Source organism: Lontra canadensis, unplaced genomic scaffold (assembly GCF_010015895.1).
Source record: "Lontra canadensis isolate GAN:19392208 unplaced genomic scaffold, GSC_riverotter_1.0 scaffold199, whole genome shotgun sequence".
Taxonomy (NCBI): Eukaryota; Metazoa; Chordata; class Mammalia; order Carnivora; family Mustelidae; genus Lontra; species Lontra canadensis.
The window spans coordinates 895054-915262 of record NW_022631193.1 but is presented as its reverse complement, the minus strand read 5'-3'; the positions used below and the strand labels follow the sequence as shown (position 1 = coordinate 915262).

Genomic DNA, 20209 nt, shown 5'->3' with positions numbered 1-20209 from the left:
GCAAGAATGGTAGCCTCTGGTATGACAAAGGAGGCTTTTGGCTTCTGGAACCCTCGCAAAACACCAAGCTTTATTTCACCAGTCGTAAGCAAAACAACCACCGGCCAATTCCAGATTTTCTGCCCTGCACTATTGACTCTGTGGAGCTCCATTTGCCCATGGCTTCAGGCTTGATTTGGAAATAGTATTCTGATGCTCCCCTTGGCAGTACTCTGCTTTATAGACCCCACAGGGTCTCGGTCTAGGTCTGAAAGTTAATGTCCCCCCACCTAGCTGGAGAATATTGCCCTGAGAGGCACTTTGATATGGATACCATCAGGTGTGCTCCATGGGACTGGTGGCTGCTTTGCTGAGGGCTCCTGCCCAGCTTCGCTGTGGTGGGCCTTCTCTGCCAGGAAGCAGGCTGGTGGTTTCTGGCATGATGTCTTTCACTGAAATGTGCTGTCCCATCATCTCTCTGCCTACAAATTTCCCATCTCTGAGCCTAGGGAGAAAGCAGCAGAGGCTCAAGTAGAACCAAGAGTCAAGAAGACCACAAGGTGGGTGGGTTGTCCCTGTGGCCACATCTGTGATCATTATCTGAAGAGGCAGGACAACAAACGAACACGGGAAGGAGAGCTAGAGGAGACTCTGGCTGGAAAAGGGGATGGGACAAGAGAAGTTCGAACCCAGGTGGGAAAGCAGAAAAGAAACCTTGGGGGGCACAACAGCAGCAGTGGGAATATACCCATACCTGGGCTCTCTTTCCTGTCTAGGAGGTTTTCCTGCTTCCCTACACCCCAGGTGGAGGACAGGAAGAGCTGACCAGGGAAGTAGATGTAGGGGCACGGCCCCAGTCCAGGTGAAGGGCTACCATGGAAGATGGGGAAAGGCGACAGCCGGCCGTGCTGTCTTTACACAGACCTCCCTGTGGCAGTGCATCCGTACCAGCCTACTATAGCAAAGCTTCTCAGCAAGTGTCCCTCAGCTGGGACACAAGAAGTCGGGCTTTTCCTGTTCTGCTCGCCCAGCAAGGATGAGTGCAGCTCCTGTGGTGGCTTGGGCGGCAGCGGCGGCGGCTCGAGCGCGCGTGTGCGCCCGCTGGTGCTGGGAGAGCGAGCGGCTGTGGCTGAAACACTTGCCGCACTCGGCGCACTGTGCCGGCCGCTCGCCCAGGTGAGTCTTGCGGTGCAGCGACAGCTTGGAGGCCACGCTGAAGGCCTTGCCGCACTCCGGGCACTTGTGGGGCTTATGGCCGGCGTGGTTGCGCCGGTGCACGTTGAGGTTGGAGACGCATGTGAAGCGTTTGCCGCACAGCTCACAGCGGTAGGGCTTCTCGCCGGTGTGTGTGCGCCGGTGCTTGGTGAGGTCAGAGCGGTCACCGAAGCGGCGGCCGCACTCGGTGCACGGGAAGGGCCTCTCACCGGTGTGGATGCGCTGGTGCACCACCAGGTCTGAGCGCTGCCCGAAGCCCTTGCCGCACGTGGCGCATGCGTGCGGCCGCTCCCCCTGATGGCTGCGCCTGTGGCGCAACAGGGTGGAACTTTCGCTGAAGCAGCGCCCGCAGTCCCCGCACGCGTATGGCTTCTCCCCCGTGTGCGTTCGCTGGTGGCGCACCAGTGTGGCGCTCTCCACGAATCCCTTCCCACACTCCGGGCACTTGAAGGGCTTCTCACCCGAGTGCAGCTGCAGGTGTCGTGTTAGCGTGGAGCTCTTGCCGAAGCTCTTCCCGCACACGCTGCACTGGTGCGCACCCGGCGCGTGCGGCTCAGGAGCCGGACGCTGGCTCGCGTGGACGCGAGTGTGGCTCCTCAGCCCTGCAGAGCTGCGGAAGGCCCGTGGGCACTGTGCGCAGCGGTGGAGGGGGTCGAGAGGCGCGATGGGTGTACCCCACGGGTGTGCCCGCGCCTGGTGGAAGCGGAGCACACTCTGACGGAAGGCGCGCGCACACAGAGGGCAGCGGCAGGGCCGCTCCGGGGGGTGCCGGCGGCGCCGGTGCAGCAGCAGAGCTGAGAGGTGTGGAAAGCTGCGGCCGCATGCGCGGCAGGGGCAGGAGCGGCCGCGCTGTCTGTGTGTGCTCTGGTGCAGGTCCAGGCGGCCATTATGACGGAAGCTCTGGCCGCACTCATTGCAGATGTAGAGCGTCTGGCCAGCGTGCACGCGTCGGTGTGCGTGGAGGTCAGCGGCCAGTGCGTAGCGCTCCCCGCAGTCGAGGCAGCGGTAGCGGCTGTCGCCGCCATGGGCACGCTCGTGGCGCAGCAGCACCGAACTGTAGCTGAAGTTCTTGCCACACTCGCTGCACACGTAAGGCCTTCCTGCTGCCGCCGCGGCCACCACCGCCGCCTCTGATGCAGCGAACATGGTGAGGGCTAGGCTGGGGGCCAGGCTGGCAGGGACGTGTGCCACTCCCACGCCAGGGTCCACCGCCTCAAACTGCGTGTTATTTTCAGTTTCCTGAAGGCCTACAAAGGGAGTAGCAGAGGGAAGAAGGGGAGGCCTGGAAAACTGGCCTGCAGATGTCAGCTTCCTTCTTTTGTGGGCAGGCTCTGCAGCTTTTTCTAGGGTGGATTGCAGCCAGGTTCACCCTTCACCCTTCACCCTTCACCCTATAGGGAGAGAGTCACTGTAAGCCACAGTAACAGCTGCAACAGCTACACCTTGGGGGAATGGAGAGGCAAGCACAGGGCCCCTATTTCTTGTAACTTCCTCAGCTAGGTCATCTCCTGGATTCCACGCTCCAAGAGGAGGCAAAGCCATAGGACTCCTAGAAGTATTGGGGGGTGGTCCTCATGCCATCAGGAAGGGCAGGAGGGATTCAGAGAGGGAGTTTGCTTCCAAAACTCTGCTTGGCAGGGAATGAGGAGTACACAGCAGCCTGTTTTCTGTTCTTAGATCAGAGGTCTTGGCCTGGACATGCACTAGAAAACACCAAGGAGGGACAGGCAATGAGAGGGCCCCTGGGCCTCAACTACATCAACACCTTCCTCTGAGACCCTGATTTCTCAAGTCACCAATGTGAACCCAGCCACATCTGGGCTGGAAGGACAAGGAGGGCAATGAGATGAAGCATAAACCTGTAGAAAAGCAGCAGTTTGGGCAAAAATCTCAGAAAGGGCTGGGGCCTGGGCAAGGGATGGTTATCCAAGAAATGGCAAAGTATTGCCTTGGTTTTGGACAGTAGCTGATAATCACTCCACACCAGTACACAGCCTCAAAGTTCCCTGGCCTAGCCTTGATAAAGCAACTCAGGATCCAGGAAAAGGCCAAAAAGGAACATGAATAATCCAAAAAGAATAATACTGAAAGTTAATGGCATTAGCCTAGAAGTGCTTTTCACATTTTCAGGAAAACTGTGGAGAAGGAAGACACATTCCTTCCTAATTCTCAGGTCATCCAAGTTGTTTGTAAACATTCTGTAAACCTTTCTCATTGCCCTAGCTCCAGGGATCTGAGAACCCAGAGTAGCAGAGAAACCCCTTTATGAGGATGGGATCTGATCTGCTATCCTTTTTATCTCAAATGTTATCCCTGAGTCCTTTTGACAAGTTGGTCCAGGTGGCTGTCTGGGAGCAGGATCAGCCTTTCTGTACAGAACCTCCTGTGGGCCTCATCACTGACTACTCTCCTCAAGGCTCATGGATTGGTCCCAGCTAAATTCAGTAGAGATTAGGTATAGTTGCTATGAGTTATAGGCTGTGTCAGTCAATAGGTCAGGGAGAGGAAGCAAACAAAATGATCAGCAGTCATTTTCTTATTGGCAGATGGAAACATCATAAATACCCAGAGCTCAGGTTAAAATACCCCAAAAATGGGATCCACTGACAAAAAGCCTTGAAAGCCACAAACCTTCAGGGATGGGCTCTGGAGTTTCTGCTCCCCTCCACATTGGGCAGGAGTGGCCAATATATGATGTTCTCTTCTCATGCCTTTGGAGCAGAATGTTCTGTACCCTGCAGGGATGAAGTAAGAGGGACAACATGAATTTACAATGAGCAAAGGGGACAGAGGCAGGGAAAGAAAGAAGAAAGGAGTACTTTTTGGAGGAGAGTATTGTTTAAATGGACATTTTCAAATATAAAAAACTGAAGAATAATATCATGAATCCCTCACCTTTAGCATATATCTATCTACATTTTGCTATTCCATTTCATCTATCACACTCCTCTCCCACACACACTCTCTCTCTTTTTTTTTTTTTGGCCTGTGGTATTTTAAATCCCAGACATCTTATTCACAGAGAATGAGTTTAAGCAAAAGCTAAAAGCAGGGACAGGAGCCCCTCTGCAGACCTGAAAGCAGTCTTCAAAGAGAATGTCTCAGTTCTTCCAGAGGGAACTTTCAGCCCAGATACTTGGCCTGTCTATTCTGGGTTGTCAGTTCAAAAGAATGTTTGCCCTCATGTGAATAAAACTTTCCCTTAGGACTCAGTGTTTGATCCAAATGCCAAAGAGAGCAATGCACCATGCTGGTGAGGGTTCCACCTCACTTGAGGGACACCAGGGACCATGGCACCTCTCAGGCCAAGTTTCTGGGAACCTACCCTCTGCCTCCCAGGGCACAGGCCCAAGGAAGGTAAGACGAATGCACAAACACAAACATGCATACATAAATGACATATAAACAAAGATAAAATTTTCCCCCATTATAGATGTGGTGAGACAGACCCTGATCTAGGGGGCAGGTTTGGTAACTGAGTGCCAGAGTACACCCCTGAAGTCTTTCTTCTGTACCTCACCCCATGCTGGAGTTTGCCTTGGAAGCAAAGGGGTCTATGCTTGGGAGGAAATCTGAAAGAAAAAAAGTATTATTATTGTACAAAAAAATGAGAATGATTTCTAGACTATCCTAACCAGTTTCCCAATTGAGAGTTTTTTTTTTTCTGATAGTTTTATAAGTTGTTATACTACCAAATTCATTTTAAGTAAAAAAGTAAGTACAGGAGGAGAAAAAAAATTAGTACAGGAGGGCTTGGAAAGAGGGAAGGAGGTAATAACATGTGAGTTGGTGAAAAGTCCTAATCGTTTAATACTTAAAATATTTTAGTACTTATCAAGCATTTATATTAAATAGTTATAAGTACAAATATATACAAAATATATGTAACTGAAAACAGGTACTAAGTAAGATAAGCTAACGAAAAAATTAACATTCACAATTGATTAAAAATAAACAGTTTCATATATCACTTTATTTTTGTTTCTTAATAGATATTGCAGGTATTTCATTCCCCATCTAACCATATCTAACATATTACAGATCAAGAGTGTGGTAATTAACCAGCATTTAGTACATTAACTAACAATCTACTATGAGAGCAGTTTAGTTCTTTTTCTTCTGAGTTGTGTCCTTCAGTTAGTACAAAGATTTTTTTTCCTGGCTATCTGTTCTGCCAGGCCAATACTTCTGGGGCAGGATGAAGAGACAAGTGATCATCTTGCAATTCCTCCATCTTGAAGCCACAGCCGGGTAAAGCTGGTGCAGGAGTGGGGCTCATGGCTGTCCCCAGATGTGCTGTGCACTACAGTAGCCATGAGCCATATGGGACTGAGCGCTGGAAATGTGACTGGCTGGTCCAAATTGAGATAGGCTGTAAGGGTCAAATACACTCCTAATTTCAAAGATTTAGTATGAAAAAAAGAATGCAAAATATCTCAATAATGTTTAATGTTGATTATATATTGAAATAATAATATTTTGGATATATTGGGCTAAATGAAATGTATTATTTAAGTTAATTGCCTACTTTGGGGCCTCCCCATTTATAGTTCCAGCTGTAAAGTCCCTTCGCCTCTTTATTCAGGGCTCTGCTCCAATCACCCCTCCTAAGAGAAGCTCTGCTGAGCACCTTCACACCCCACAGCCCCGTCCCCTTACTTGGTTTTATTCTGAGTAATCAATGAAAGTAACAGGGAATAGTAGTCCCATCCATTCCAGGAAGGTTTCAGCCCCTTTTCTAGGTAAGGATGGAGTGTGGAATCTAGAGCACCAAAATAGCCACTCCTGACCTAACAGAAACAAGGTCCAGTACTTCAAAAGAAGTTCCCCATTTCAGCTTCAGATCCAGTCTGGCACGTTTAAGGAACTGCTAGAAATAGGAATGACAGCTGCTTTCCATCCCAAGTGCCCAAGCCTGACCATGATCCAAGTACGCTGTTTTGGACGTTTTGCCTTCACACAGATTTTCCTGTAAACTGGAAACCGTGGAGAAGATCGGGATCTTGGCAGGGAGAGAACACACGTAATAGGATAGTCTATTCTTTACTTCCTCTGACACATGGGCAAAACTGCAACCCAAAGGGGAACAGAGCATCCCAGAACCGGGATGTGGGAAGGGATGATACATGGTGTTTTGCAACTTACCTGGGCCTAGCAAGAAGTTGGGCATCCAGTGATTTTTAAACATGATGTGTTCATCTGGAATACAATTCTTCCCAATGGCAGGGTACTGGAGGAGGAGGCCTCTCACCAGTCAGCTTATCCTCCATAGCCCTATCTACCGCATATGCTGCAAATGCACTGCTTTGGTTTACTGAAATGGAACCGTAACATGCGTAGCAAATGTCCAAATTCTGCTTCTTCCATTATTAGCTGTGTAACCTTGGACAGGGGACGACAGGTGTCAGACACTCCTGTCTGGGAGAACTCAGTAAAGGAAGCGATCACAACATTTCATATGAAAAGACGGTTGAGATATGTGTAAGTCTGAGAACTGTGGTGGCTGCGTTTTTAGGTCTTACCCTCTTCAGGACAGCTCCTCTGAAGAGGATCCCGAGCACGGGGGGCTGACTCCTTGCTCTACTTCAAGGATTCTGAACGTTCTGCAAGTTTTGTAAGGCCTTCCCTGACCCCCAAAGAACCCTGCTTCACATGGTTAGAACAGCGTGGGCATTCTGTATTGTAGCCCCACGACACACCCCGGGAGCTTTCAGAGGAAATCAGGGAGCCGGGTCACTTGGCTTAGGGCTTGTTACCTAGTCCTGACCGGGAAAGGGCGCGCAAGTATCCACCGGAAGAGGAAGGCCACACCTGAGTAGGTCGCAAGGCAGCCAATCCGGGCGCCTCAGTCACCTTTCATCACCAGTTGCTAGGCAGATTCTCCAAGGGCGAAACTTCCTACCCACAGTCCTACCCCAGCTCCTCGCCCGCGGCGCCCGCCCATCGAAAACCTAGCGAGGAGTCGGGGACGATTAACGCCGACGGGGCCTGGTGGGCAACACTACCCTTTTAGTCCGTGTTAGCCCGGCGATGTCTGCGTCGTGGGGCCGCGGCCCCGAAGGTCAGCAGGGGAAGACGGGGGAGGACAGGCAGAGGGCAAGGCCTGGGAGGAGCAGGCCGCCGGCGTTGGCGAGCGGGAACTGGCCAATGTCTCGTCCCGCCCCGCCGCAGCGTCACTCGTTGCCGAGCGGCGCTCGCCTCTGCCGCAGACGCTAGTTGCCGGGAGCCGAGGGGAGAAGACGGGCGGTAGCTGGGGATCGCTGCCCCGCGCCAACCCTGCCCTCCCAGCCCCAGTCCCCTCACCGGTCGCCGACAGGCTCCTTGTACACCGCGCAGTTCCCACTTGGCTGGCTCGCTGACCCCCGCCTCCCGGACTTCGGGACTAGGGCATTGAAGGGAGGAAGGGGCTGGCGGAGCGCGCGGCCGCCGAGTGGGGAGCTGGGAGGCTCCTCAGGGTAGGGAGTCACGTTCTGGCCCCGCTTTCCCCGGCTGGCCAGTGGTGGGCCTCATGAGGGCCGCGTCACCGGTTGCTGGGATGACTAGAAGGCCTAAACTCTCCCGGGACTGCTCACCGTCGCCAGCCCGCGCCCGAGACGCCGAAAGGGGGCAGGGCCACCACTGGCAGCCAAGTCCCGCCTCCCTCCCTGACAAGGCTCCTCCCTCTTCCTAGGGTTAACCAGTCTCTGCCTTCTCCGGGCATGATTCCGCCCAATCCGAGGAAAGGGCGCTGCACGCGGTCTCAGCCTGCTGTGACGGAGTTCCACGTGCCCAGTCCGCTCCTCCAGCTGCTCGCGCACGCCCGCGGGGACGCGCACGGGAGTCCTGCAGCTGCCTCCCGGCCAACGGGTTCCTGCTGTGGACGGACCGCGGGGGCCACCCTCCCAAATCGTCCCAGTAGAAGTCAGTGACTGTCTATAGTGAGGCCATACTATGGAAACAGTGCGATCCTCCCCGCAGCTCAGCCCTGGAGGTTCCCGCGAATTGGCGACTCGCCCAGGGGCGCACTGCCAGGTTTGGGGATACTTTCCCCAAACTGCTTTTCAGCCTCCGGTCTGCTTCCCAGCCTCCTCTATAAGAGCTGCTAGGCAGGGCTTCTTGTCCAAATGTTGAGACTGCAGTGTCTTCCACTGAGATGGAAATGCAACCGGGAGCCCAACAGCCCCTTCTTCTAGGATTATCCAGAAGAGACTCTTGAGGATGGCACTCAGGGTCATTCTTTACCTGCCCTAATGTTCCTTTCGAGAACACTTTGTACTGCTCCTCCTGCACATCCAGAGTTTCCATCCCTCTGCTCTGCTCAGGAGCCCAGTAAACCACTGTACATGTGACCCCTCAGGTCCCACCTCTTGGTTCAGCCTGGAATGCTCTCCTGCTTTTAATTCCAACCATTCTTAAAAGTTTAGTCAAATGCCGTCTCCATTAACCTATGCTGGAATGCTGTTTTCCACCCTTGGTCTTGGGTGTGCACCCATGTTACAATGCAACCCTCTCTACACGTAGGTATAGTCAGATGATGGTCGTCACCTCTGTAGTTAAAGGCATTGTCTTGCTCATAATTGATGCTCTGAAGCATGAGCACTGCACATCACAATGAGTGATGCACAGCTCAACGGAGTGTTTGCTGATTCACATGTGACAGTGCTGTGTAAGGAGCCCAGGGATTGCACCAGCAGGTAGGGAAGCAAAAAATGGACACAGGACGCAGGCCTGGGGTGATGAGGGCCTGAACCAGGAAGGGATAGAGGTGGGAGAGTAGAAAAGAAAAAACGTGCTTGCTGTCAAGTGCCATATGCAGGTAAGGTAGTTATGCAGAAGAGGACTAGTTGAGAATAAGACTTTCAGGCCTGAGAAAGGGATTCATTAGGACATTTCTGGACTCATTTTTCAGCATTGATGACTTGTGATACAGTTGGCCAGTTCTGGAGGAGTGACTAGGATAGTGATAAATACATTACATAATTGAAGGGTCTGGGTATATTTAACCTGCAAAGGAGAAAAGTGTTCATGACTGTACACAAAATTTGACAAACTGTCATATGAAAGAGGTCTGGATCAGATAACTTTTTTTCCTGTAACTATGGAGGAAAGAACTCAGTGGAGATAAAATGTGGGGGTGTGTGTGTATTTTTGTTTCCTGTGGGAGTCACTACAGAGGGGCATAATAACTGGAACAGGAATACTGAGTTTAGTGAAAGAAAAAAGGTCAAGAATTTGTGTGCATATTTGTCACCTTGAAAATCTCTGACCCAGATGGTTGCCTTTCAGTACAATATTTGTTGTCCTTACAGGCCATAAGAGGCATAAGACGCTGTTTGAATTTATTATCATTTACCATACACTTTAGAATTATGTACATATCTTATCTCCCCTACTAACTTGTAAGCTTGAAGGCATTCTTACTGACTGCACTTTCCTGAATGCCTGCTTACATTCAAGGAAGTGAATTGAGTATGAGACAAAACAGAAATTGAGTCTCTTGAGGAGTGGTGTGGGAAGACAGACCTCCATGATTAATGCCTTCCCATTATATGTCAAGTGTAAAGTGGTATAAAGCTAGAACAGAACGGGATAATTCTGCTATAAGTCATCAGCAAATTTCACAGATTTTACACCTAGCCAAGATTTTGTATTAGGATGATGATGATAATGATTTCCACACCGTGGGAGCTTTCTGCCAATGTAGAGATGCTGGGATTGGGTTGGGACAGAGAGATGGGATAAGCAGGAAAGGAGTTTGTATACTCTTGCTCTAGAATGAGGACAAAATGTAAGCAGATGCAGATCAGAATTCTGTGGAGGATGATGAGTGGGACAGGGCAGGAGTTCTAGGAAATGGAGGGGAAAGAGGTGTTGAGAAAGGAAACTCAAAGTACTTTGGCTAATTCAAAGAATCCCTCTCTCCCACAAGACTTTAATTGAGGGCACACCCAGTTTCGCCTGGCTGGGCAGTGGGAATATAGAAATGTGCTCATAACATGCTCTTACAGTACAGTTAGAAGAATTGATGCTACATTCAAGAGTTTGGACTTCTCTCATTGGGCAGGGGAAGAGCCATGGTGTATCAGGTTTTGTAAGGACCAAGAAGTTAGAAGTGAAAAAATGAAGCTATAAGAATGGATGACATTTCCCAGAGAGGCTGTGGATAAGACAGAGACTGAGGATAGAAGCCTAGCACTGGTCTCTGAAAGGAGGAAGCTGCAGAAGCACTAAAGACTTTGAGAAAAAGAAGGGTCAAGACAGGCTAAGGTGTTTTTGTTTTTTTAAATAAGATTTATTTATTTGTGTGTGAGAGAGGGTGCATGTAGAGGGAGAGAGGGAGAGAATCCCAAGCACACTCTGCCTTGAGCATGGAGCCTGACACAGGGCTCAATCCCAGGGCCCCGAGATCATGACCTGAACTGAAACCGACACTTGGACAATTAACTGACTGAGCTACCCTGGCACCCCAAGACAGGGTGAGGTTTTGGATCCCATGTGAGGAAAACAGTCAGTGCGTAAAGCTTGTGTAAGTGCAGTACTGTCATGGCAACATCAGTTCATTGGGTTTGGCCAGAGGGCACTGTTAGTGGTTTAAGAAGAGACAGACAGAAAGGGGAGTAAAAGAACTAAATATTCATTGTGGGCATGTGGCAGATAGCACATGCTTTGCATTACAGTTGAGAGGAAAATGAAAGGTAAGCAAGCAGAGTTAAGGGTATAGACCACTATTTCAATCTGTTATTTGAAATGTGAGCCTGATCAAATAAAATTTGGAAGGCTTGCTGTTACAATGATATAAAGACTGAGAACAGTTTCAACTTCATTTACTTCCTGTATTACTAAATACAATGTTTCTATTCTTCAAGGATTCCAATTTTAGTCCCATTTACAATAAAAACATTGGCCTCTAGAACATGATAACTTCTCTTGTTTCCCAGATAATTTCACAGATGTCAACTGACAGTTTTCCAATAGTAGAAAGAACCAAGGATGGAAAAGCGAAATCTAATAATTTATAATGAAGAAAGGAAAGAACAGGTGACCTAATAAAATTTTGAATTGCAGATTTTATTTTTTTAAGCAATGAGAATTATTTTTTATTAATTCCAAGTTGCTTTTGCAACTTGTAAAGCCAAATCAAAATTTTGATTTTGATTTTCAGGAAGAGAGAAACAACTTAAAAAATGCATCAATAATATACATACTAATTTTAATGATGTGACACAGAGGATTAAATGTCTTTTAAATACAGTTTTTCAAATTTTTATTTCAATTCCAGTTAACATATAGTGTAATATTGGTTTCAGGAGTAGAATTTAGGTGACTCATCACTTACATATAATACCCAGTTCTTGTAATAACAAGTGCTTTCTTACTACCCAACACCCATTTAGCATCCCCCATCCTTCCATCAACACTCAGTTTGTTCTCTATAGTTAAGAGGCTCTTATGGTTTGTCCCCCCCCAACACCTTTTTTCTCCTTCCCCTATGCTCATCTGTTTTGTTTCTTAAATTCCACATGAGTGAAATCATAAGGTATTTGTCTTTCTCTGACTTGTTTCACTTACCATCACACACCCTGGTTCCTGTGTCACAGCAAATGGCAAGATTTCATTCTTTCTGATGGCTGAGTAATATTCCATTTTGTGTGTGTCTGTATATGTTTTGTATACAGACACACACACCACGTCTTCTTTATCCATTTGTCAGTTGATGGACATTTGAACTTTTCCCATATTTTGGCTATTGTGGATAGTGCTACTATAAACATTGGGGGTGTATGTGCCCCTTTGAATCACTACATTTGTATCCTTTGGGTAAATATCTAGTAGGGCAATTGCTGGGTCATAGAGTAGCTCTATTTTTAACTTCTTGAGGAACCTCCATACTGTTTTCCAGAGTGGCTGCACCAGTTTACAATATAATAGGGTTTCCCCTTTCTCCTAGTCCTTGCCAACATCTCTTGTTTCCTGTGTTGTCAATTTGAGCCATCCTGACAGGTATGAAATGGTATTTCATTGTGGTTTCGATTTGTATTTCCCTGATGATGAGTGTTGTTGAGCACCTTTTCATGTGTCTGTTGGCCATCTGGATGTCTTTTTTGGAAAAATGTCTGTTCATGTCTTCTGCCCATTTTTAAACTGGATTATATGGTTTTGGGGTTTTGAGTTTAAGTTCTTTCCAGATTTTGGATCCTAACACTTTATCAGATATATCATTTGCAAATAGCTTCTCCCATTCTGTAGGCTGCCTTTTAGTTTTCTTTTCTTTACTGTTTCCTTCACTGTGCGGAAGCTTTTTGTCTTGATGAAATCCCAATAGTCCATTTTTGCTTTTGTTTCCCTTGCCTCCAGAGACGTATCTAGTAAGAAGTTGCAGAGATGCCTGGGTGGGTAAGCCATTTAAGCGTCTGCTTTCAGTTCAGGTCATGATCCTGTAGTCCTGGGATCCAGCCTCTCATTGGGCTCCCTGCTCGCAGGAAACCTACTTCTTACTCTCTTCCTTGCTAGTTCACACGCTCTTCCTCTCTCTCAAATAAATAAATAAAATCTTAAATAGTAAGAAGTTGCTATGGCTCAGGTCAAAGAGATTGCTGCCTGTGTTCTCTAGGATTTTGGTATTTCCTCATTTAGGTCTTTCATCCATTTTGGATTTATTTTTGTGTATGGTGTAAAAATGTGGTCAGGTTTTACCAACACCATTTGTTGAAGAGATTGTCTTTTTCTATTGGTTATTCTTTCCTGCTTTGCTGAAGATTAGTTTACCATGTAGTTGTGAGTCCATTTCTGGGTTTTCTATTCTGTTCCATTGATCTATGTGTGTGTTTTTGTGCTAGTACTATAATATCTTGATGACTACAGCTTTATAATATAGCTTGAAGTCTGGAATAGTCATGCACTCAGCTTTGCTTTCCTTTTTCAAGATTGCTTTGGTATTTGGGGTATTTTCTGGTTCCATACAAATTTTAGGTTTGTTTGTTCTAGCTTTGTGAAAAAATGCTGGTGGTATTTTGAGAGGGATTGCATTAAATGTGTAGTTTGCTTTGGGCAGTATGGACTAAATGTCTTTTAATTTAAACAGCACTCTTAGATGCAAACTGTAGTAGATCTTAAATATAGAGAACAAATTGAGGGTTGGTGGAGGAGAAGTGGGCTAGGAATGGACTAAATGGTTGATGGGTATTAAGGAGGGCCCTTGTGTTCAGTAATTGATGTTTATATGTAAGTGATGAATCATTAAATTCTACTCCTGAGACCAGGATTACAGTCTATTTTAGCTAACTAAAATTTAAATAAAAAATTGAAAAATATAAATAGCACTCTTAATAGGAAGTGACTGGAAGTTGTGCAGCTCAAATTCTGCAGTCAACTTAAAAGTGTCAGTTGCTGATTCAGAGACTGCTACTTATTTCTACATTTATGTAAGTAAACTAATTGTGAAAGGCTCTAGTAAACTAGATACGGATGATGTCTAAATCCTTAGTGATGAAATTTCTGTCTTTTCTTCCCCTTCACCTGAAATTTCTTAGTCCTTAGTGCTAACTTAAAAAAAAAAAAAGTTATGCTAGACACATGAAAAAATGCTCAACATCACTTGGCATCAGGGAAATACAAATTAAACCACAATGACACCACCTCACACAAGCCAGAATGGCTAAAATTAACAACTCAGGAAACATCAGATGTTAATGAGGATGTGGAGAGAGGGGAACCCTCTTACACTGTTGGTGGGAATGCAAACTGGTGCAGCCACTTTGGAAGATGGTATGGAGGTTCTTTGAAAGTTAAAAATAGAGCTACCCTATGACCAGGCAATTGCACTACACATTTACCCAAAGGATACCAACATAGTGATTCAAAGGGGTACATGCTCCCCAATGTTTATAGCAGCAGTGTCCACTGTAGCTAAAATATGGAAGAGCCCAGATGTACACTGACAGATGAATGGATAAAGATGTGGTCTATATACACGATAGAATATTACTTAGCCATCAAAAAGGAATGAAATCCTGCCATCTGCAACAACATGGATGGAACTAGATGGTATTATGCTGAGCGAAACAAGTCAGTTTGAGAAAGACAAATAGCATATGATTCCACTCATATGTGAAATTTAAGAAACAAAACAGGTGAACACAGGGGAAGAGAAGGAAAAGTAAGATGAAAAGAGGGAGGCAAACCATAAGAGATGCTGAACTTTAGGAAACAGGTTTGCTGGAGGGTGGTGGGCAGGGGGAAGGGATAACTGGATGATGGGCATTAAGGAAGACACTTGATGTAATGAGCACTGGGTGTTCTATGCAACTGATGAATTAATAAATTCTACTCCTGAAGGTATTAATACAGTGCATGTTAAATTGAATTTAAATAAATTTAAAAATGTTATGTAAGATAAAAATTATATTCAAAACTCACATGTAAGAATCATTGGTTCACAAAATAAGATTTGGAAAATGAGCTTAAAATTGTGAGGCATAACTTCTGGGGGAAAATTGAAGTAAAATACATGATAAGGATAAAATCAGGTTTTATGATTGAAATCACTTTAAAGGCACTTTAGGAGCAGAAGTGTAAAACACTGCTAGTATGACACGCAAACCTGTAGTATCTTTAGAAAATCTTTTGATTTCAGTTCCCTTCAGATTTTGAGGTATTTAAAATTTAAGTAGGTACCGTTAAACCTAAAATATGATGTATTACTAAAAACATTTTAAGTAATATTAAATACTTTTCTGTATAAAGCTTGAGGCAATTTATCATTGTGACTAAGGGCCTGGACTGTCTTAGTTCAAAGACTAGTGCCATCACTTACCAGCAGTATGATCTTGGGCAAGTTATTTAACCTTTAGTCCTTATATTTCCTCAATTAAAACATGGAGGTACAATATACTTCAGTTAGTTGTTGTGAGGAACAATGATAGAAATAAATCCACTCAATAGTACCTGGTAGAGGGTTAACACAACATATGTTTGGTGTTTTCATTGTTCAATGAGATGACAAGCTAAGGGGAAAATAATTTCTCAAAAACTCAGCAGACTTAACAAGAGCAGAAATAATTCAGGGATTTTAGTAATACAGGCTGCCCCTTTAATTAACATTTATTAACAAATTTTACATTATATATTTCGCAGAGCAAGTTTCCAAATTTTTAAAAAAAACTTTATTGAAGTATAATAGACATAAAATCTCACATATTGAAATGTACAATTTGAGCAGGTGCCTGGTAGTTCGCTGTGTTCCTACAGTGGTTAGTAATTTGCACTGAAAAACGCGCAATTTGAAAAGTCCTGACATGTAGATACAAATCATGTTCTCACTACAGTCAAGATAGAGAACACATCGACTACCCACAAATTTCTCTGTTCCAGTTTATACTCCTTCCTTTTTCTCCCCTTGGCAACCACTATCTGTCTTCTGACACTATCCATTAGTAAACTATTATGTTTCATTAGCAGATGCTGGTATGTATTAAGTATCTGACTCAAGGTAGAGAAAAAATATCAAAGAACATAGAAGGGTAGTTAACCACAAAAAGAGTTTTTAAAGATGAAGGTAATTTAAAGTATTTCTGTGAAGAAATTAAAAAAATAAAAGTTACCAATGAAAGCCTGATGGGTTGCCTGGGTGGCTGTCAATTAAGCGTCCTACTCTTGATTTTAGCTCAGGTCATGATCGCAGGGTTGTGAGACTGAGCTCTGCATCAGGGTCCATGCTGGGTGTGGAGTCTCCTTAAGATTCTCTCCCTCTCTCCTTGCCTCTCCCCACCCCCTCCACCCCAACTAGCACTCTGTCTCTTAATGTCTTCTATGTTTCTCCCCAGGTAAATGGGTAGATGGTAGAACCATTCACCAACAAAATATAGAAGTAGGAGTTGGGAAAGGGGATGAAATCAGATTTGTACTCAGTGAGAGGTAATCCTTGCAAAGGCCACTGCTCTGAGAAGCTGCTGGATCTCATGCTGGTGAGGATGTGGAGAAAGGAGAACGCTCCTATACTCTTGGTGGGAATGCAAGGTGGTGCGACCACTCTGGAGAACGGCATGGAGGTTCCTCAAAAAGTTGAAAATAGAGCTACCCTACGACCCAGCAATCGCACTACTGGGTATTTACCCTAAAGATACAAATGTAGTGATCTGAAGGGGCACGTGAACCCAAATGTTTATAGCAGCAATGTCCACAACAGCCAAACTGTGGGAAGAACCTAGATGTCTGCCAACAGATGAATGGACAAAGGAGATGCGATATATATATAATGAATACTATACAGCCATCAAAAGAAATGAAATCTTGCCATTTGTGACGACGTGGATGGAACTAGAGAGTATTATGCTTAGCGAAATAAGTCAATCAGAGAAAGACAATTATCATATGACCTCCCTGATATGAGGAAGTTGAGGGGCAACGTGGGGGGTTTGGAGGGTAGGAAAGGAATAAATGAAACAAGATGGGATCGGGAGGGAGACAAACCATTTACCTATTATGGCTTGTGAGGGAGACAAACCATAAGAGACTCTTAATCTCACAAAACAAACAGGGTTGCTGGGGGGAGGTGGGTAGGGAGAGGGTGGTTGGGCTATGGACATTGGGGAAGGTATGTGCTATGGTGAGTGCTGTGAAGTATAAACCTGGCGATTCACAGACCTGTACCCCTGAGGCTAATAATACACTATATGTTAATAAAAAATAGAAAAATTAGAAAAGAAGTTGCTGGATCTCAAAATGTGATCTATGGGGGGGGGTCTGGGTGGAGATAGTGTTCTAAGAAAGGAATAGTAGCCATGGGTAGGGGCCATGCGCTTTAGCAAGGGGTCTCAGAGAAAGCAGGCTGCATGATGCATGAAGATGGTCGTAGGCTAGCATCAGAGCCTGAGAAGTCCTGGCATGTAGGGTAAGGTTTTCAAACATGAGTGGGTCATGAAATCAGTGGCACAGGTCTCCACCATTATTAAAAAAAAAGTACAGAAAATTTAATAAGCTTAAGCTTTGCAGGTAATTTGAGTAAAGATCTCTTCCTGAAACTTTTGTTATATTTACACAAACATACATATATTGGGTTACAAGGTAAAACATTTTTGGGTTGTGGTCCCATTAGTTTGAATGTCACTGATTTATAAAACAAGTACCACAGACTATAAGCTACATGCAAACTGGAACAAGTGTCTTTTTCTTCATTACATAAAATCCTGGCAGAGTAGACACTCATAGACATGATACATGAAGGAATAATCAACAGGCCAGAGAAGCGGAAACCCAGGACAAGGGTGACTTAGAAGCTAAAGAACGGTGAGAGAGAATAAATAACCTAGTATCAGATGTCAGTGATTTGCTGATATTCAGAGCATGGGTGATGACCTTATGTCTGAAATTTCTGTGAACTGACAGAAGCAGAAGCTAGACTGTAGAAGTAAATGGGAGAGTAGAAAGGAGGAAAATGACAATGGAGAGACATCTGTTTTGTATTGAAGATGTGAAAGCTGAGTATGTGCCTGGAAGAGATGTAGGAAAGACATGCTCTAGAACTAACGATTCCATTCATTAGCCATATGTCGCTATTTAAACTAGAGTTAATTTTTTTTTAAACTTTCTATGATGAGTTGAAATGTCACCTTTTTAAAAAACGTCAGAGAGAGAGAGAGAGCGAGCGAGCGCGTACGCACATACGCGCACACACAAGCAGGGAGAGCGGCAGCCAAAGCAGGCAGTGGGAGGAAGCAAGCTCCTCACTGAGCATAACGCCAGACGTGGGACTTGATCGCAGGACCCTGGGATCATGACCTGAGTTGAAGGCAGACAGTTAACCGACTGAGCCACCCAGGTGTCCCTAGAATTAAGTTTTAAAATGCTGTTCTTTAATAATACTAGCTCCATTTCAACTGCTCTATGGCCACCTATGGCTAGTGGCTACCATACTGCTCAGAGCTGACACAGAACATTTGTCATTGCAGTAAGAGAGTGCTGTTCTAGAGAAAAGTTTTAATTCATCATGTTTGTGTTGACCTCCATAAACAAGCCAGTGCACACTGCTCCCAAACTCCTCCTACTTGAAACATTATCCAAATCCAGCAAAACACAAAAAACACCCCTCCCCTCAACAAAATCCCAAAACTGCTAGAGAGATGACAATTAATCAACGATACTACATTTGGTCTCAGTAAGAGTTAACCCTAGGAAAGGCCGGTGGAGATAACAGAGAGGCTAGTGCACTTGAGAATGTGATCTAGGTTACATGTGGTGTTATCCCACCTGATCCAAGAGAAGTATGTTGACAACTAGAAGCAGCTCACCACTGCTAACCACCGACTGCACCACAAGGTGTAAGGACGACAGGTATGGAAGTAGTGCTGGCTAGAAAAGGTCTGGAGAATTCAGGCCAGGTTAGACATAAGACCGTGGATAAAGTGGGAGTCATTACGGTGAAACTCCAGTTTTAAAAAATCAGTTACTAGCAAATGACAAAGAAATACATTGCTTCTAATTTCGGTATGTAATTTTCCTGGCTGCCTTAGTAACAAAAATGGAACGTGACGTATCATTATCCACGAGATCCGTCCACTTAGACGCTTTAACTCAGTTTTCCGCTGACTCAGTGGAGAAGTCACTTCTAGAATATAAAAAAATAAAATTTCCAACTTTGTGGGAAAAAAAAATCCGTTTTAAATCACTTATTTTCTTTTTATTTTTTTTTAAATGATTTTATCTAGGGGGCGCCTGGGTGGCTCAGTGGGTTAAAGCCTCTGCCTTCCGATCAGGTCATGATCCCAGGGTCCTCGGATCGAGCCCCGCATCCGGCTCTCTGCTCAGCGGGGAGCACCCCCCCCCCGCCCCCGTCTGCCTCTCTGCCTACTTGTGATCTCTGTCTGTCAAATAAATAAATAAAATCTAAAAAAAAAACCAAAACGATTTTATCTATTTATTGGAGAAAGAGAACTGGAGCGGGGTAGGGAGAAGCAGGCTTCCCTTGAGCAGGGGGCCCCACGTGGGGCTCGATCCCGGGACCCCAAGATCATGACCTGAGCCACCCAGGCGCTCCTTAAATTACTTTTAAAAGGATACATTTGGCTCCACCGCTTCTTCATTTATTCCTGGATGTGGTCATTCGTGCGGCGAGGGAACGGGGAGGGACGAAATCGAAAGGCGAGGAAGAACATTCAGTTCACTCGCCTTTCCTGAGGCGGCTCTCAGTAAGTTAGGTCTTTTGCAAAAATAAGACCGGAGCCCTCAGGTCTTCCCCGTAAGCCTCGCCTGCCGGTACCTAGAAGTAATCCCCCCCACCCTCGGGTCGTTCAGGTCAGGTCCCCTCGCCGACATACAAGGCAAGATAATAAACTCCTCGCGGGCTCTGAAGCACCGAGCTCAGGTGGCCTAGGATTCTAACCGGTGCTCGCGCGGGAAACTTTGTTTCCCGCCTGTGGGAGACTGCCGGGCCGGGCCGCGCACGGGGCTGCAGAGGCGCCGCGCCGGAACCACCGTCATGGCGCCAGCCGGCGACCCCGAGGGGTCACATTTACCTATTACAGCTGTGAGTTCAGCCATCGTTACTAAGGCACCGCTGACTTCCCGGAGTGATCAGTTACTTCAGGACCACGACCTTCCGTCTTAACTGCGAAGCGGGCTTGTCCCAGCACTCTCGCCGCACACCGCCTTTGCGGCGGTAGCCAACAGGTTCACTTCAGGCGCCGCTGCGGCCTTCCCGGGCGAGACCGGAAGTAGCTTTCCGGACGCCTGCGCCGCCGCGCCTGAAGCAAGATGGCAGCATTCTCTTTGAAGGGACTGTCCGATCTTCGCTTTATTTCTATCCCTTCCCCAACCACCAGGGACTCTCGACTGCTATCCCAGATCTGGCGTTTCTCAGCACAACACGCTGATGTTTCCATTTCATTCAGCCGGGGTTCAGGATGGGCTACAGGCAATGTACGGCGGCGACCATGAGTGCCGCAGGACGCCATTTCGTACGGAGACCAAAGGCCCGGCGGGGACGACGTACTGGGGTATCCAGACGTGGCCGCACGAACCAGAGCGCGTGTGGGGAAGGGCG

General features: G+C 46.3%; 1 protein-coding gene across 14 annotated transcripts; it reads right to left on the bottom strand.

Annotated features, from left to right (window-relative positions):
- Positions 1-932: 932 nt before the first annotated feature.
- Positions 933-19795, bottom strand: ZNF672 (zinc finger protein 672). 14 transcript variants are annotated; one of them, XM_032848057.1, is made up of 5 exons: positions 19683-19795; positions 8225-8321; positions 4715-4768; positions 3826-3929; positions 933-2441 (listed from the first exon to the last, which is right to left on the bottom strand). In XM_032848057.1, exons 1-5 carry the CDS (start codon positions 19705-19707, stop codon positions 964-966), a joined length of 1758 nt encoding a protein of 585 aa, XP_032703948.1. In that variant the 5' UTR covers positions 19708-19795; the 3' UTR covers positions 933-963. The 14 variants fall into 14 exon arrangements, with proteins under 14 accessions (XP_032703948.1, XP_032703960.1, XP_032703950.1 ...); XM_032848069.1 differs by lacking the exon at positions 19683-19795 and adding an exon at positions 8416-8428; XM_032848059.1 differs by lacking the exon at positions 8225-8321 and having other exon boundaries at positions 4715-4766.
- Positions 19796-20209: the final 414 nt, after the last annotated feature.

What these genes read in the sequence shown, in the direction of transcription:
- ZNF672 (XM_032848055.1), bottom strand. Translation starts at nt 8,478, where the DNA reads ATGGAAACTCTGGATGTGCAGGAGGAGCAGTACAAAGTGTTCTCGAAA. An exon ending in AAGGCAAACTCCAGCATGGG is followed by an intron (nt 3,930 to 4,714) that starts GTGAGGTACAGA and finishes TCATCCCTGCAG; the next exon opens with GGTACAGAACATTCTGCTCC. An exon ending in TCCAGAGCCCATCCCTGAAG is followed by an intron (nt 2,442 to 3,825) that starts GTTTGTGGCTTT and finishes CTCCCTTTGTAG; the next exon opens with GCCTTCAGGAAACTGAAAAT.